Below are 14,607 nucleotides of genomic sequence, written 5' to 3'. Positions count from 1 at the left end.
GATTTGATACAAGTGTTAAAAATGATAACTGGATGGAACAGAGTAGATAGAAACAGACAGTTTCCAGTAATTGATGGGCCCACAACAAGGTGGACATAGATATAAGATTAAATTTAGGACAGAGAGCAGGAGAAATGTTTTTACACAGGGTTGAGGGGCTGTGCAATGCTTACATGAGTGGTTGAAGAAAAAGGGATATGAGAACAGAGCGAGCTCTTGGGATTAGGAGTATCAAGGGATATGGGGATCGGGCAGAAAAGTGGAGTTGAGGCCAAAGATCAGCCATGATTGAATGGCGGAGTAGGCTCGAGGGACTGTATGGCCTATTCCTCCTATCTCTTATGTTCTTAGTACTGCTCATGTGAAGGAATACACCAGCATGGACTGGTTGAGTTCAACAGCCTGTCTCCATGTTGTAATTTCTGTGTAAAGTAAATGTGACAATGTTTAAAACCAGTTACCATTCTTATCTTTTATCCCTCTTGCTTCTGTACAGAATGGCTGCACTTCTGGGCAAATTCAGGATTCAGTGTGCTGACATCAAGGTCATCGGAGACATTAACATGAAACCAAGCAAAGAGAGGTATGGAGAGTCTGAATGGTTTCTTCAATAACCCGTGCTTAGAAAGCTGAAACTGTAAAATGGATATTTCTATCTGTTGCATTCAACCTCTTTACAGCAGCACAGCATATTAGAGCTTCAATGTTTGCGAATCATGGATGGGGGTGGTATGTGGGTTCTTCTCAGCAATCCTCCAGGCACTGACAAACTCAGCCAACTAGTGGCCGGTTTCAAGAATGTTGTTGGTGGAATCTAGGATAGGTCATGCTCTCTGTTAGCTGTGAATGATGTTACAAAAGGAGACTAAATCTGGGGAAGGGGAGAAAGGAAGGTGTTGTCTCAGAAAAAGCCATTCCCTTTATTGCTGAATGTATGATCTTGTGTCTGCTGCATGGCCGGCTCACTCCAGATGTCATACTTTGTTACAGATGCAAAACAGAAAGAAAGTCAGTCATTGCATGCTGGATTCTTGCAAACTGGAACCAAAAGAATTACAAGAACGTAATCTGTAAACTTTCCTCACCACCAATAATGAAACTGTAATTGACCTCAGGCTTATGCTATTTAAGCAACTAAACTGTGGCCTAAAAGGGACAGGGTAACTTAAATACAGCTCCACCTCAGCAACAGAATAATATTTTTTGTGATCAGCTCAACTTGTAATGTGAAATAAATGCTTTTAGTAAATGTTCTGCAGCACAGAATGGTAGAGCGTGGATTTGCACGTGTATTGACATGCAGCAATTCCCAAACTCAACTAAGCTATTTAGAACCAGTACCAAATGGCTGCCTTAAGATTGGTAATGTCAGAGGCTTGGAAAGAGGACACTTGGCCCCTCTTATTCAGGAATGGTGCACAGATGTGAAGGATAGGAGGAGACTGGAAAAATATAAACTCTGATATCTAGCTTGCAGAATTTTGCAAATTTTTGATGGAATTACTTGGATACTATTCTGAGGAAGTACGGCCAAGGACAAGATTAAACTCTCCATTCAAGTATGTGTACAAGCATTTAATTTTTTTAAGTTTGAGGGAACCATCTATGGCTGTGAAGACTTAAGATTTGACTCTGTTACTAAGATTAATAACTGTACAGTGTGAAATGTAAATTGTCTTGAGGGTACTTTCTAGTGTATAACATATCTTCAGTAAAAGTTGAAAATACAGAACTTAGCCAATTGGAAGACTATTGGATATGATTAAATTGCTCCTTACATAATTGCAACATTTTACTGAACAAATGTGGAAGGCTATCATTAGTTATGGAATCATTTTTAGCCTTGCCTGGTTGTTAATTGTAATGACTAATTACAGCTGGAAAACATTTGAGGAATTGATTGAACCATACCAACTGCACGAGGGTTCCAAGGATCCTGCAACTGCCGAGATACTGCGGCAAGAGTATCCATGGAAAATTACCGATGCTGAGCTGGAGAGATTTAAAGACAAGGTGGGCAGAAAATGCACTCAAAATGCAAATTATGTCTCTGAATTATTTAGTTTTCACACGGTTAACATAAGTGTACACGTTGTTACAGTGACTTTTTTTTTAATTAAAGACTTACCGGCAAGTCCGACTCAATGAACTTCTGCAGGAGAACTCCCGAGCTGCCAATATCATTGTTGTGTATGTAAACCCTGTCAATATTACATATCAATCAACAAATTAGGCATTGAATATGACAAAGTAGTAAAGATTGTTCTTAGTGCTTTAGATAATGTAACACGGCAGATCCAAAAGTATATTTTCCTCTACTCTATTTAGTGGGAAAAGTAAATGATTGTAAACATTGCTGTATATTCAAATCTGCTCTTTCGCTAAAGTAGTGAACAGAAGAAAATATAGCCCCTAATGTGTTTTCAGTTCAGTCCATACATTGGGAAAGTGATTGTTGTAAATTCTACTTCTGTACTCTTTGCAATACAGTCGCTCGTATTATCCACAAATGGAAAATTAGAACTTATTGATAACCTTTTTTAAACTTGATAACTTTTCATTTTCTTTCACACACTAGGAGTTTGCCAATCGCAAGGAAGGAGGCTGTATCAAGTTACTTGTATATGGCTTGGTTGGAGATTCTTTCGAGAAACCTACCTCCTGTCATAATGATTAGAGGAAATCAAAAGAATGTGCTGACCTTCTACTCCTAACGGAAAACTGCACATCAAGGCTGCAGCAAATACCACATTGCAATACTTATTTATCATCCAGTATATTTGACAATTGCTTAAAAAGGGCAACACTTGATTTAAGTAGCAAATAAGCTTTATTCTAGTTTCTCTGATTTCCAGCTACATGTCATAAATAATGTTACTAGTTACTCTTCTAAAATTACATTTTCATGTTTGGTCACCATGACATGTAATAGCATGATTAATAGTACCCTGCATTTTAAAAAGCTGTTTGTGATCTACAATTACTCTGTAATTTGACAAAGATGGAATGATTCCCCTTGTGCAGTCATTAAGCTTAAAAGATAATATGCTCATCATATAGCCATTATGTAGAAACAAAATTGTTCAGCCATAAGATCTTCAAGGGGTTTCCAGTTCATTGTCACAGCCTGATCGCCCCTTTAACTCAGTTTAAATCAGGGTTTGATTAGACATGTTGACTTAATGATTATGTACAGTGTATTCTTCGACTTAATGAGAGTACACATAAGAACCACCGGTTGAGAAAAGTCTGCTTATGCTGTCTGACAAGGTCACATTCAGGAGCACAGAATCAAAACTGAACTGAAAGCAAGAAAGTAGAATGTGCCAAACAGGACAAGATGCACAGATTTGTGAACAACATATACAGTGAAATGAAGAAAGAAAGATGGACAAAAATGGTAGAATAGAACGAATAGAGAAAGGTGTAAAATTTAATAAAAAGGAAAGGCACTAATTTTATCATGAGGAATCAGTTATATTTTGGAGGGATTTCTTGCTAATGTCACAAATATTTATGTTGCTGACATTCAGAATGTAATTGACTGTGACTTCAATATAAATAACAATCTAATCTGCAAAACATTAATGGTGTCCTTATGTCTGATGACTGTTGAAATAAATTGCACTAGAATTTAACTTTGTTACCCTCTTACCTTCTTCCAAATAACAGAGTTTTAAAAATGCAGTGTTCCTTACCATTTTCACCAAACTGCTATTGTATAAGTTTTTCCGTTTCTGTTCATAACATTTAGTTTTTGAATCATGAATCATGTAAACAGTACATGGTATTATAATTTTAGCCTCCAATATTATGCAGATTATTTGAGTTTTCCACTATTTGTCCAGCTACAAATAGGCTTGTGGCCTATTTTTGCCTTTGTGAATATTTTGAGACTTCAGTTCCATGTTTTTTTTTAAAAATTGGACAGGGTTAAAAGATTTGTGATGAAATATAATTTTGGGGATCTAATTGTGCAAATTATGCCCATGTAATATTTGTCAAACTTTACAACACCAAAGTTATCTATATATTTGCCATTATATTACCAGACTATGGGAATTTTAACCCCCAAGGACAGGTGGGAGAGAAGGTAAAAATAACAAACCCATCCACTTCTGGTTTTAAGATGGGTCGGGGTGTGGGAGCAGGATTCCTGGCAGGTACAAGGAGGCGAGAAGGGACGGATCCATGAGGTGCCTTTATTGCACTGCTTGTGGGCCAGAAGGAGCAAGAGTGTTTCCTCCAGGCCCAGTGATCTTACTTGCTGCGATTGGACTCCCGCGACGTCTGAACACCCCCCCTCCCCCAACCACCACCTGGCGTTGGCTGACATCCTCCCCCACCCCTGCGATGTCCATCCCCCCATTTCCACCCCCGCGATGTTTGTCCCAAATCCCTAACTGTACAAATATAAAAATCATTTACCCACCCCCCCAGCATCTTCTTGTAGCGAACTCCCTCCTGACATCCACTGCCCAGCTGCTTTTCCACCCGACAGTATGGCCGGCTGTGGCGTGGGAAACAGATGTCCTGCAGTTAAATTCTGTAGGATGTCCGGGAATCCCATACTTCCAGCTTTCCCGTACGGAAATCCTCTCTTCCACACCCCACCCCACCCCATGCTTTCTTTACAGCCAGAAGTTAGAAGGCTTGGGGGTTCAAGCACCATTCCAGGGCTTCAACACACAAATCTAGGCTGACACTTCAGTACAGTGCTGAGGTAGTTCCGTATTGTTGGAGAAGCCATACTTTGAATGCGACTTTAAACTGAGGCTCTGGCTATCTGTTCAGATGGGTATGAAAGATCCCAAGGCAATTTTTTTTTGAAGGGCAGGGTGATCTGCCTGTACGCTGGCCACCATTCGTCATTCAACTAACACCACCAAGAGATTCATTATTGATTCTACTCATTGCTGTTTGTGAGATCTTGTTGTCCGAATTGGCTGCCATGTTTGTCCACAACACAACAGTGACTACCTGGTAAAAATAATTCATTGGCTATAAAGCACTTTGGGACATCTTGAGGATTTGAATGGTGCCATAGAAATGCAAGTTCTTTCCATTGGTTTTCACACCAAATTATTCATGTTCTGCCAGTAATGAGTATGGTATTCTGAGAATTTCATCATTTTGTTTTGCTGCTAATCTGAAATACACACTAACACATTTTGCTGTGAAAGCACCAGCAACGTACAATGCTTACATTGTTCCTGAATTTCTTAGATTGTTGGCTCCCTAGAAATAGCACAAATGACAGCAAAACAAAAGGTGGGTGAGTGCAATCGCTGAGAAAGACAACATAATTTGACCTACAAAGAGACTGTAATATAAAAAATAAGTTAGCAAAATAATACTTTATTTAAGTATGAAATATGTCAATCACAGCAAAAGCAAGCAGGCAGAATTTTTTCCCTACAAGAACATGAATAAAATCAGTATTGGAAACTATTATTCAACATAATTTGAATCCAAGCATAACGTGACAGTAAATGATTTATTGTACAAATTATAAATCAATATCTAACTATACTGTATATATAATTGAAAAATATTTACACATTTAATGTTGTTCTTCAAATATGGTAAAATTTGATTTTACTTATCCAAAGAAAAATAAATGTGTGTCTAATTGAACTGTTTAACTTTGGTTCACCTAGGGACATTTTTCGTTTCTAATTATATAGAAATGTTCAGTGCTGTTAAGTGATTTAAAGTATACTAATGCAATAATAAGCTAATATTTGCATAGTATCAGACATTGTAAAATCTACAAAACGCTGCCTAGACTGTAAATCAGATATCTCCTATAGATTAGGTTTTATTAAAACAGAGGGATATGTAGTGACAGAAATGGATCTTTAAAAAAACCTTTTCCTTAGTGAGGTCCAAGGTTCAGTCACTCATCTGTACTGTGTTAGCACATCTCATCATTAACCTTAACTTTTCCACACAGTAACAACCTTGCGTGTGGCTCCAGAATAATATGCCCACAGTATATCATTTTTCTCATGTTAATCAGCCTCACCACTTTTTTTTGTACTGGTTCAAGGACTCTCATAAGTCACTTCTTTTCAAATTAATTTTTGACATTCATTTAGTGCCCATAACTCTCACTCCCTCACTTGTCATCTTTCTTTAATATTCGAGGTCCAGTTTTTGTATCCGTATAATGCTGTTGGCAACACATATCACTTAAAATTTCTATTTTACAGTTGTACAGAAACTCCTTAATATTAAACGTCTCTTTTTCAATTCTTACCTTCTGTTTAACTTCTTTGTTGCTTCAGTCATCTGATAACGTTGTTTACTAGGGTAGTCTAATTATATGAAATTATTCCATTTCATAGTGTTTATATCAAGGTCAGTTTTTGGAATGCTGTTTTCCTTTGTGATTACTATTGACTTTGTCTTTGCATTAAGTTTCAAACCATATTCAAAATTGATCTAGTTCACCTTCTCAAGTATCTCCTGTAATTTCCTATCTATCTGCAATCAGTACAGTGTCATTTACATACTTTTGGTTACTTATCAATTTTCTATTGATCTTGAGCCCAACTTCTAAATCATCCACACTGCGGTGTCGATTTAACTCCCCCACCTTTTGCAAACCAGGGATGGAGGCAGTTAAAATGGAGCGAGGGACTTAACCACTCCTTTCCTGCCCCGATCTGGATGACCACAATTTTAAATTACAGGGGGCAAGAACACCCTCTCCAACCCAGCAGGGGTGCTTTTTAAATATGCAGAAACGGCTCTGATGGAGCCCGATCTGCTATTTTAACCTGAGTCCTAGCTTCCTGCCTGGCCAAACCTGCCGGGATCAGCAGCCAGACCAGAAGAGGCCCATCAAGCCAAGTTATCTTTTAAAATTCAATTTTCTCGTGGGCCAGGAAGAGCATAAGTGCTCTTCTGAGTTCCTCAAGGAAACTTTAGGCCTCCCCTGCCCCAGGCATCCCTCAACTGCGATTTCCCCCTCCCAGAGCAACCTTGTGCCAGGGGCTGTTCCCCTGGGTCCTCAGTGATTGCCTCCTGCCAGCCAACTTTAATGTCGGGCAGCCACTACTCAACTTTTGGTCGGAATTCAGCAAGCGGCATATAATGAGGCCTGGCTGTAAAAATTAGCAGAGCCTCCTAGCTACCGCTTGGTCAGGCCGGCCAATTGCTTTGCTGCTTTCCTGCCCGAGAGTTAAAATCGAGCCCCATTTCTCAATGAATTCAGAGTATACGTTGAAAAATTTGGATGGCATTACACATCTTTGTTACACTCCTTTTCTGAGGACATATTTTCCTGCCCTTGTGCTGAACAGTCCAAGGAGCATGGAGATTTCCTGTTCAAGGCCATTTACATGACCTGGGAACACCCCTTGGCTAGGCCTAGCAGCAACAGGAGGGTTGAGAAATTTAAGTGAAGCTGCAGGCACGTCAGGCCTCTGAGATGGGGTGGGGGGGTGGGGCGAGGATTTCTGACTGCTAATGCTTGGACATTTTTAAAAATGAAAACTAATGCAGCCAAATTTGCAGCCTGGGACTGCCTGGTTGATGGGGGTCTAGGACATACTATAGTGTCATGTTTCACTAGGTGCCCAGCAACCGTGTCAGCACTGAAATGGGGTGGGAGGCCATGTTTCCTACACTCTTGCCATTATTTCACAGGACAAGCTGAAATCTTAGGTGCCCTGGCCAACACTTATCCCTCAACCACCATAACTAAAAAAACAGATTTGGTACATTTATTTAATTGCTGTTTGTGGGACCTTTCTGTGCGCAAATTGGCTGCCGCATTTCCTACACAACAGTGACTACACTTCAAAAGTATTTCATTGAACGTAAAGTGCTTTGGGACATCCCAAGGTCGTGAAAGGCGCTCGAAAATGCAAGTTCCTTTTCTTTTACACCTCTTGTATTTTTAATTTTTCTAAACTATCTAGGCCAGTACCCCTTCATCTAGCATTTTGTCAGGATGACAAGCTTTTCAACCCTGCAGTGCGTAAAATTGGACTAAACATTAGGCCTTCATAGTCAAGTCTCTCATCCCTGGTATCTTCCTAATAATTTTCCACAGCTCCAATATCCTTTCCATAATGGAGTATCAAAAGGTATACACAGTGCCCCAACTCTGGCTTGTACAGATTCACCACCACCTTTTATTTTCTCTTTTTATGGCTTCTGCCATGTGAAATCCTACTTTTAAAAATCTGCACCTCTAGATCTCTATCATAGATATTAGTTGATCTCCCATGGTGTTACATGTGGGGCAGAGTAGGCCGCCCCAATCCTGAGTCAAGGGTCATTAATGATGCAAAGTGAGCTCCCAGCTGGAATCCCACCACCAAGCGAGAACCCACTGCTGCCGTCCAGGAAAGTTGAGTAATACTGCAGCACCTGAAATAGGGGAACAACAGTTAAAGGGGTAGAAGAACCTTGACAAAGAATCTCAGCCGCAGCTTTTGTAGGCCTCAGCCGAGACCAGTCCTACAACGGTAGGTATTCGGGTTGAAATGGCGGGAGAGGAGGTATGAACTAGGCCCTCGCCCTCCATAAGATGACTATGGGGGCTTTCCAGCTGCTACACCAAGCCTACTACCACCTTTCATCAGGTGATCTTGGGGAGCAGCAACAACTCGGGTGGACAGGATGGAAATTGGATAGCAATCTGGGTACAACCCTATAATGCTGTTTGCATGTGGTTGATGGGAAGGAGCCGTCCCAGCAGGGATAGCGGGATGGTTATACAAGCCAGGGCAAGCAGTAGGCCTCTGTCCCTTTTTCACGTTGCAGTTGCGGAGGAAAATCCAGCCCAGGGAGTCAAAACTTGAGTGCAGTATTCAGATGAAGTGGGGCTAGAGAGTGAGGGATAATTGGACCAGGGCATGTGAACATAGGATTTTTAGTAAGATATAGATGATCTTCTTCATCCTTTGAAAGTTGTTTAACCTCTAACACAAGGTCATCAATTTACCCAAACCTCATTTCCCTTAATTATCTAATGCTACTTGGAGCTGTTCCATTTGAATTTTTGGTGCACTGCTCACATTGTCATTCCAAAGAATGAATGTGTCGAAACTTAACACTATACCAATGCACGAACACACTCAGACCAGTATCGAATAAAATAATCTGGCCTTAAATAGATTTCTAAAAACTTCAACCTAATTTCTTGCCCGATAGTCAACCAACTTCTTTTTAAAGTCGCTAAATTAATTAGCACCAATTCCATTCCACACATCAATCACTGAGATTAAAAAAAACTTCCAACCTATCTCCAGCCTCATGAGGCTTGACTAACTTGTATCTATGCCCTGCAGTCAAAGTTTAAAAACCTACTTGTATTTGTATCATCCATTCCTCAATCTTCTTCAGGAAAAACAAATTCAGTTTTTTTTAAGTCTATCACAGTTTAGAGCTTTAAGTTCCAGAATCATCCCACTCCTCTATAATCTATCCAATGTATCAACATATTTTGAAGTTATTGTGGCCACAATTGGGCACAATACTCCAACTGTGGTCTCATCAATGAGTTATTGAGAGTTAAAATAACCTGCTTTGAATTGTAGTGAGATGTCTTTAATGCAACTCTAGGTCACTAATTTGCCTTATTAACCGCCACACATACTCACAACCAAATCTTTCTATTTTCTACTCTTGTGAATGAAAATCCACCCATGTGTGCATATAGTTCTTCTTGCCTTTACCAATATGGATTATCTTCAACTTCTCCACATTAAACTCCATTTGCCATTCTGTGGCCTATACACATAATTGATCAGGTCTAATTGAATAGCTTCTATCTCGTCTACAGTGTACACCAGACAATATCACTTGGTGTCATTGCAAATGTCACAACATTACTAGCACCCATCTCTGTATCACTTATGAACACTGAACAAAAGGGGCTATCTATCTCATCCAGGGCACCTAACCTCACATTCAGGAAATCCCCTACCTCTTCATAGTCTGCTAAATGTTTTAAATATCTAGGAATTATAGTGAAACCCAATTTCTTACCCTTAGACAAGAGAATCTTTCCCTTTTCCACTCTAGCGTCTATGCTAAAATGAACAGATTTAAAAATAAACAGCCTATGCATCTCACTATTCCTATATCAACACAGCATTCCAGTGACTTAAACATGTATGTTTCCAAATTCCCTGCACTGGCAAGAAATCCAGAATAAGATTCGAGTGACTACAGGTCTCAGAATAGTAGGGAGGATTGAGCCTCAGGAACTCTGGGTAAAGGACATAAGAAAAGTCAGGAATGAGAAAAGGTCAGTCAGCATGTCAGTGAGAGAAGCTCATTATAGAATCCAGGTGAATTTTGAACAACCTCAATAGTTTAGTCTCGACTACCTGTCTCATTATTCCAACATTTATTACACTTTGACTAAATTAGTTAAAAATAACTTTCAGTGAGAACTTATTTCCATTTTTGTTCCTACTTTGAAGTAATAATTTGTGGACCTTATATATCTGTATAATTAAAAGTTGCATCTAGTGTGCATTCGTAGTACATGGCAAAGTATACATCACACTTCAAAGTATTACACATGGAAAGTGTCTGTCACACTTACTGATTTTCATCGCTCCACCGTTGGCAGCTGTGCCTTCAGCTGCCTAGGCCCTAAGTTCTGAATTCCCTCCCTATACCTCTCCACCTCTTGCTCCTCCTTTAAGATGCTCCTTAAAACCTACCTCTTTGACCAAGCTTTTGGTCACCTGTACCAATATCTCCTTATGTGTTTTTTTAAAAATTCGTTCATGGGATGTGGGCGTCACTGGCGAGGCCAGCATTTATTGCCCATCCCTAATTGCCCTTGAGAAGGTGGTGGTGAGCCGCCTTCTTGAACTGCTGCGTGTGGTGAAGGTTCTCCCACAGTGCTGTTAGGAAGGGAGTTCCAGAATTTTGACCCAGCGACGATGAAGGAACGGCGATATATTTCCAAGTCGGGATGGTGTGTGACTTGGAGGGGAACGTGCAGGTGGTGTTGTTCCCATGTGCCTGCTGCCCTTGTCCTTCTAGGTGGTAGAGGTCGTGGGTTTGGGAGGTGCTGTCGAAGAAGCCTTGGTGAGTTGCTGCAGTGCATCCTGTGGATGGTACACACTGCAGCCACAGTAAGCCAGTGGTGAAGGGAGTGAATGTTTAGCGTGGTGGATGGGGTGCCAATCAAGCAGGCTGCTTTGTCCTGGATGGTGTCGAGCTTCTTGAGTGTTGTTGGAGCTGTATTCATCCAGGCAAATGGAGAGTATTCCATCTCATTCCTTGTAGATGGTGGAAAGGCTTTGGGGAGTCAGGAGGTGTGTCACTCGCCGCAGAATACCCAGCCTCTGACCTGTTCTTGTAGCCACAGTATTTATATGGCGGGTCCAGTTAAGTTTCTGGTCAACAGTGACCCCCATGGATGTTGATTGTAGGGGATTCGGCGATGGTAATGTCGTTGAATGTCAAGGGGAGGTGGTTAGACGCTCTCTTGTTGGAGATGGTCATTGCCTGGCACGAATGTTATTTGCCACTTGTCAGCCCAAGCCTGAATGTTGTCCAGGTCTGTCTGCATGAAGGCTCGGACTGCTTCATTATCTGAGGGGTTGCGAATGGAACTGAACACTGTGCAATCATCAGCGAACATCCCCATTTCAGACCTTACGATGGAGGGAAGGTCATTGATGAAGCAGCTGAAGATGGTTGGGCCTATGACACTGCCCTGAGGAACTCCTGCAGCAATATCCTGGGATTGAGAAGATTGGCCTCCAACAACCACTACCATCTTCCTTTGTGCTTGGTATGACTCTAGCCACTAGAGAGTTTTCCCCCTGATTCTCATTGACTTCAATTTTACTAGGGCTCCTTGGTGCCACACTCGGTCAAATGCTGCCTTGATGTCAAGGGCAGTCACTCTCACCTCACCTCTGGAATTCAGCTCTTTTGTCCATGTTTGGACCAAGACTGTAATGAAGTCTGGAGCCAAGTGATCCTGGCGGAACCCGAACTGAGCAGGACGGTGTCATTACAATTGTGAAACGCCTTGGGACGTTTTAATACGTAAAGAGCGCTATACAAATGCAAGTTGTTTCTAGCAAATCCTGGGTGTGTGACATGCCTTGGAAGTTGTAATCTTCACCCTAATCCTGTAACCTGCAATACGCAGAATGCATCATGACAACCAGACAGATTTACAAATAGCAATGGTGAGGTAGAAGTGGCAGAAAAAAAAAATCAAAATTAAAAGATTTTACTTTCTCAGTACTTTAAGTCGCTAAATAAAACTTCCAAGCTAAGGGAATTTGGATTTAGCTGTTTTTATTTGTTTTACTGAGGGGGACTGATGCTTACTTCAGGCCAGAAGGGCATGTTTTTATAAGATGCTTTGATGCTGATCTTGGATATGTGGCTCTGGTCAATCAGGCAGGCTACACAGCACGTGTTCAAATTGCTGGGTATTAGAAACTCAACAATGGGAAAAGTCTCTGCTATAGCACTAAATAGATTTCAGCAAGAACTAGAAGGGGAAGAAACATCATTTACGATCATGTAAATAACTGAAAAAATTATTTTGGGGAGGGAGGAGAGAAGCATAATTAAAGTACTTAGATCTTAAGCACATTCACAGAAGTTACGATAAACAATGTATATTCTATAACATAAATAACTGAGAATAAGAGGTTTGGGAAGGAAGAACTAAGTTACTTGCATTTCAAACAAGTTTTCTAGAGGTAAGGAAATAGTATAAATATATGAGGTGTGTATGTCTCGGTATCAGCAATGTTTAATATTTTTATTTTGTGTCAGTCGGGAAATATATTGCTTCAGTAAATTTGCTGTATAACCATGGAGAAATCAGTTATATTTAGACTGCTGTGTAATAAATACATAAATTATACAAAAATATATTATCATGGTAATGATCAGAAACTGTGTTCCAGGTCACAGACCACTTGTGAACAAACAATGAGAAATCCACTAGTATCTGTTAATATACATTGATGAGGCTCCCCAAACCCCCCATTACATTCTAACCAACATTCCACCCTTCTGTTTAATTATTTTGAAGTATAGACAACGGTGACAATGCTCGATATATATCCACAACAAAATGTATTAGTATGCACATGTGAAGCAAGTCAGAGTCCACACAATGGAGAATTGCCCACACTGTATTATATATACAAATTTATACAAAGGAATAAACAAGTTCAAAGGTAACCTACATCCAGCAAATAAATCCATTTGCTTTTGCTTGCTGTCCCTTCTGCCTATCTGCTGTGAAAATATGACTTTCATGGGGGGGGGGGGGGGGGGGGTGGAGAAGCCTCTCCTATCCCCTTGCACAACTTGGCCTTCAATGACATCCAGAATCGAATGAGTCCAAAAGCACCCTGTAGTGGTAGTTACCCCCGTAGTCTGGAGGGGCATCTGGAAGTGAACAAATACCCCAGAGTATACCCACCCTAATCCCATCTAACAATTAATTGTTAACATAAGCCTCAACAGGTTCAAAACTTGGCATGTGAAAGGATTTACAAAAGTTGATCAGTACTACTCAAAGAACAGCCCATAATCTTTCAAGAAAGGGTCAACAAATACCAGCTCAGCCAATGGCACATGTTCAACTGCCTCCAAATCGACTAATGCTCTCAGGAACCCTAACATACTCTTAACAGAATGCTTCTCAACTTCCTCAGGAGCTACAGGCACATCCCCACTTTCTGCACAAAGATCTCCTGAAAGTTCTAAGTGAGCACGATTGTTGGGTGTGTGTCTTAGAGGCAACGAATGGAAGATAAAATGGAGATGCTCACCGTCAACCCCTGCATACAAAATATGGGACAGCCGGTTCAAAATAAGACCATAAGCATATTGTGAAACACACAAGTTTCACCAGTTCCGTCCCTCTCTCTTTGACTAATGTTGGAAGGGTGTGTGTGCTTGGCCTGGGGTGCACACTGCTATATGCTTTCTAATTCTGCCCGCACCTTCAGCCCTTCTGGATGGATATCCTGAAGCAAAAGAACTGGTAGCCCTAAGGAGCCAATCCTGTGTTTAATTGGCCACCTACCCAGGGTTTGGAGGGAGGACAGGGGCAATAGGCTTTTTAATAGGGGTGATACAGAGTTGCCCCAGTGCCACCAAACAAAAAAAATCATAACAAGTACCCTAGGGAACCACTAATATAATAAAATAAACAAAAGATCCAAATAAAATAACATGATTTTTTGTCACTGTTGCTGTATTAAGCAACAATTATAATATTGTATACGTCTAAGATACACTCTATAACCTGCACTGCCAACCGGTTGCGGAACTCTTTTTCCCACTGTGCACGTCGAGCAGCACGTTTTTGTTACTTGCAGCAAAACAATGCATCCTACTACTTTGGCATAACACAACAAATGTCAACAAAGTGCCTCCACTAATTTTGGGAAGAGATAATCATCCCCTGGAGCTAGTTGACCCAACCTGAAGGAGTGAGGAAAGATGGTAACCCCAATTCTATGCAGTTGCTCCCCCTCGCCACCAGCACTGACACCATCCTGACTTGGATATGCCCGTCTTTAGGATGAGACATTAAATCGAGGCCCTGTCCGCCCTCTCAGGAGAACATAAAAGATC

At 40.8% G+C, this 14,607-nt stretch overlaps 1 protein-coding gene across 2 annotated transcripts in view; it reads left to right on the top strand.

Moving 5' to 3' along the window:
- The window catches only part of slc12a1 (solute carrier family 12 member 1), a 120,064-nt gene extending 116,426 nt beyond the window's left edge, over positions 1 to 3,638 (top strand). For both annotated transcript variants that reach the window (XM_067973348.1, XM_067973347.1), the window contains exons 23-26: positions 497 to 583; positions 1,878 to 2,013; positions 2,123 to 2,190; positions 2,579 to 3,638. In XM_067973348.1, coding sequence (XP_067829449.1) covers positions 497 to 583; positions 1,878 to 2,013; positions 2,123 to 2,190; positions 2,579 to 2,714 — 427 coding nt within the window. In that variant the 3' untranslated portion in view covers positions 2,715 to 3,638. The remainder of the gene's footprint in view (positions 1 to 496; positions 584 to 1,877; positions 2,014 to 2,122; positions 2,191 to 2,578) is intronic.
- Positions 3,639 to 14,607: the final 10,969 nt, after the last annotated feature.

The sequence above is a fragment of the Heptranchias perlo genome, chromosome 38, assembly GCF_035084215.1.
Source record: "Heptranchias perlo isolate sHepPer1 chromosome 38, sHepPer1.hap1, whole genome shotgun sequence".
Taxonomy (NCBI): Eukaryota; Metazoa; Chordata; class Chondrichthyes; order Hexanchiformes; family Hexanchidae; genus Heptranchias; species Heptranchias perlo.
The sequence above is the reverse complement of the archived record's forward strand: the minus strand, read 5'-3'. Positions and strand labels throughout refer to the sequence as shown.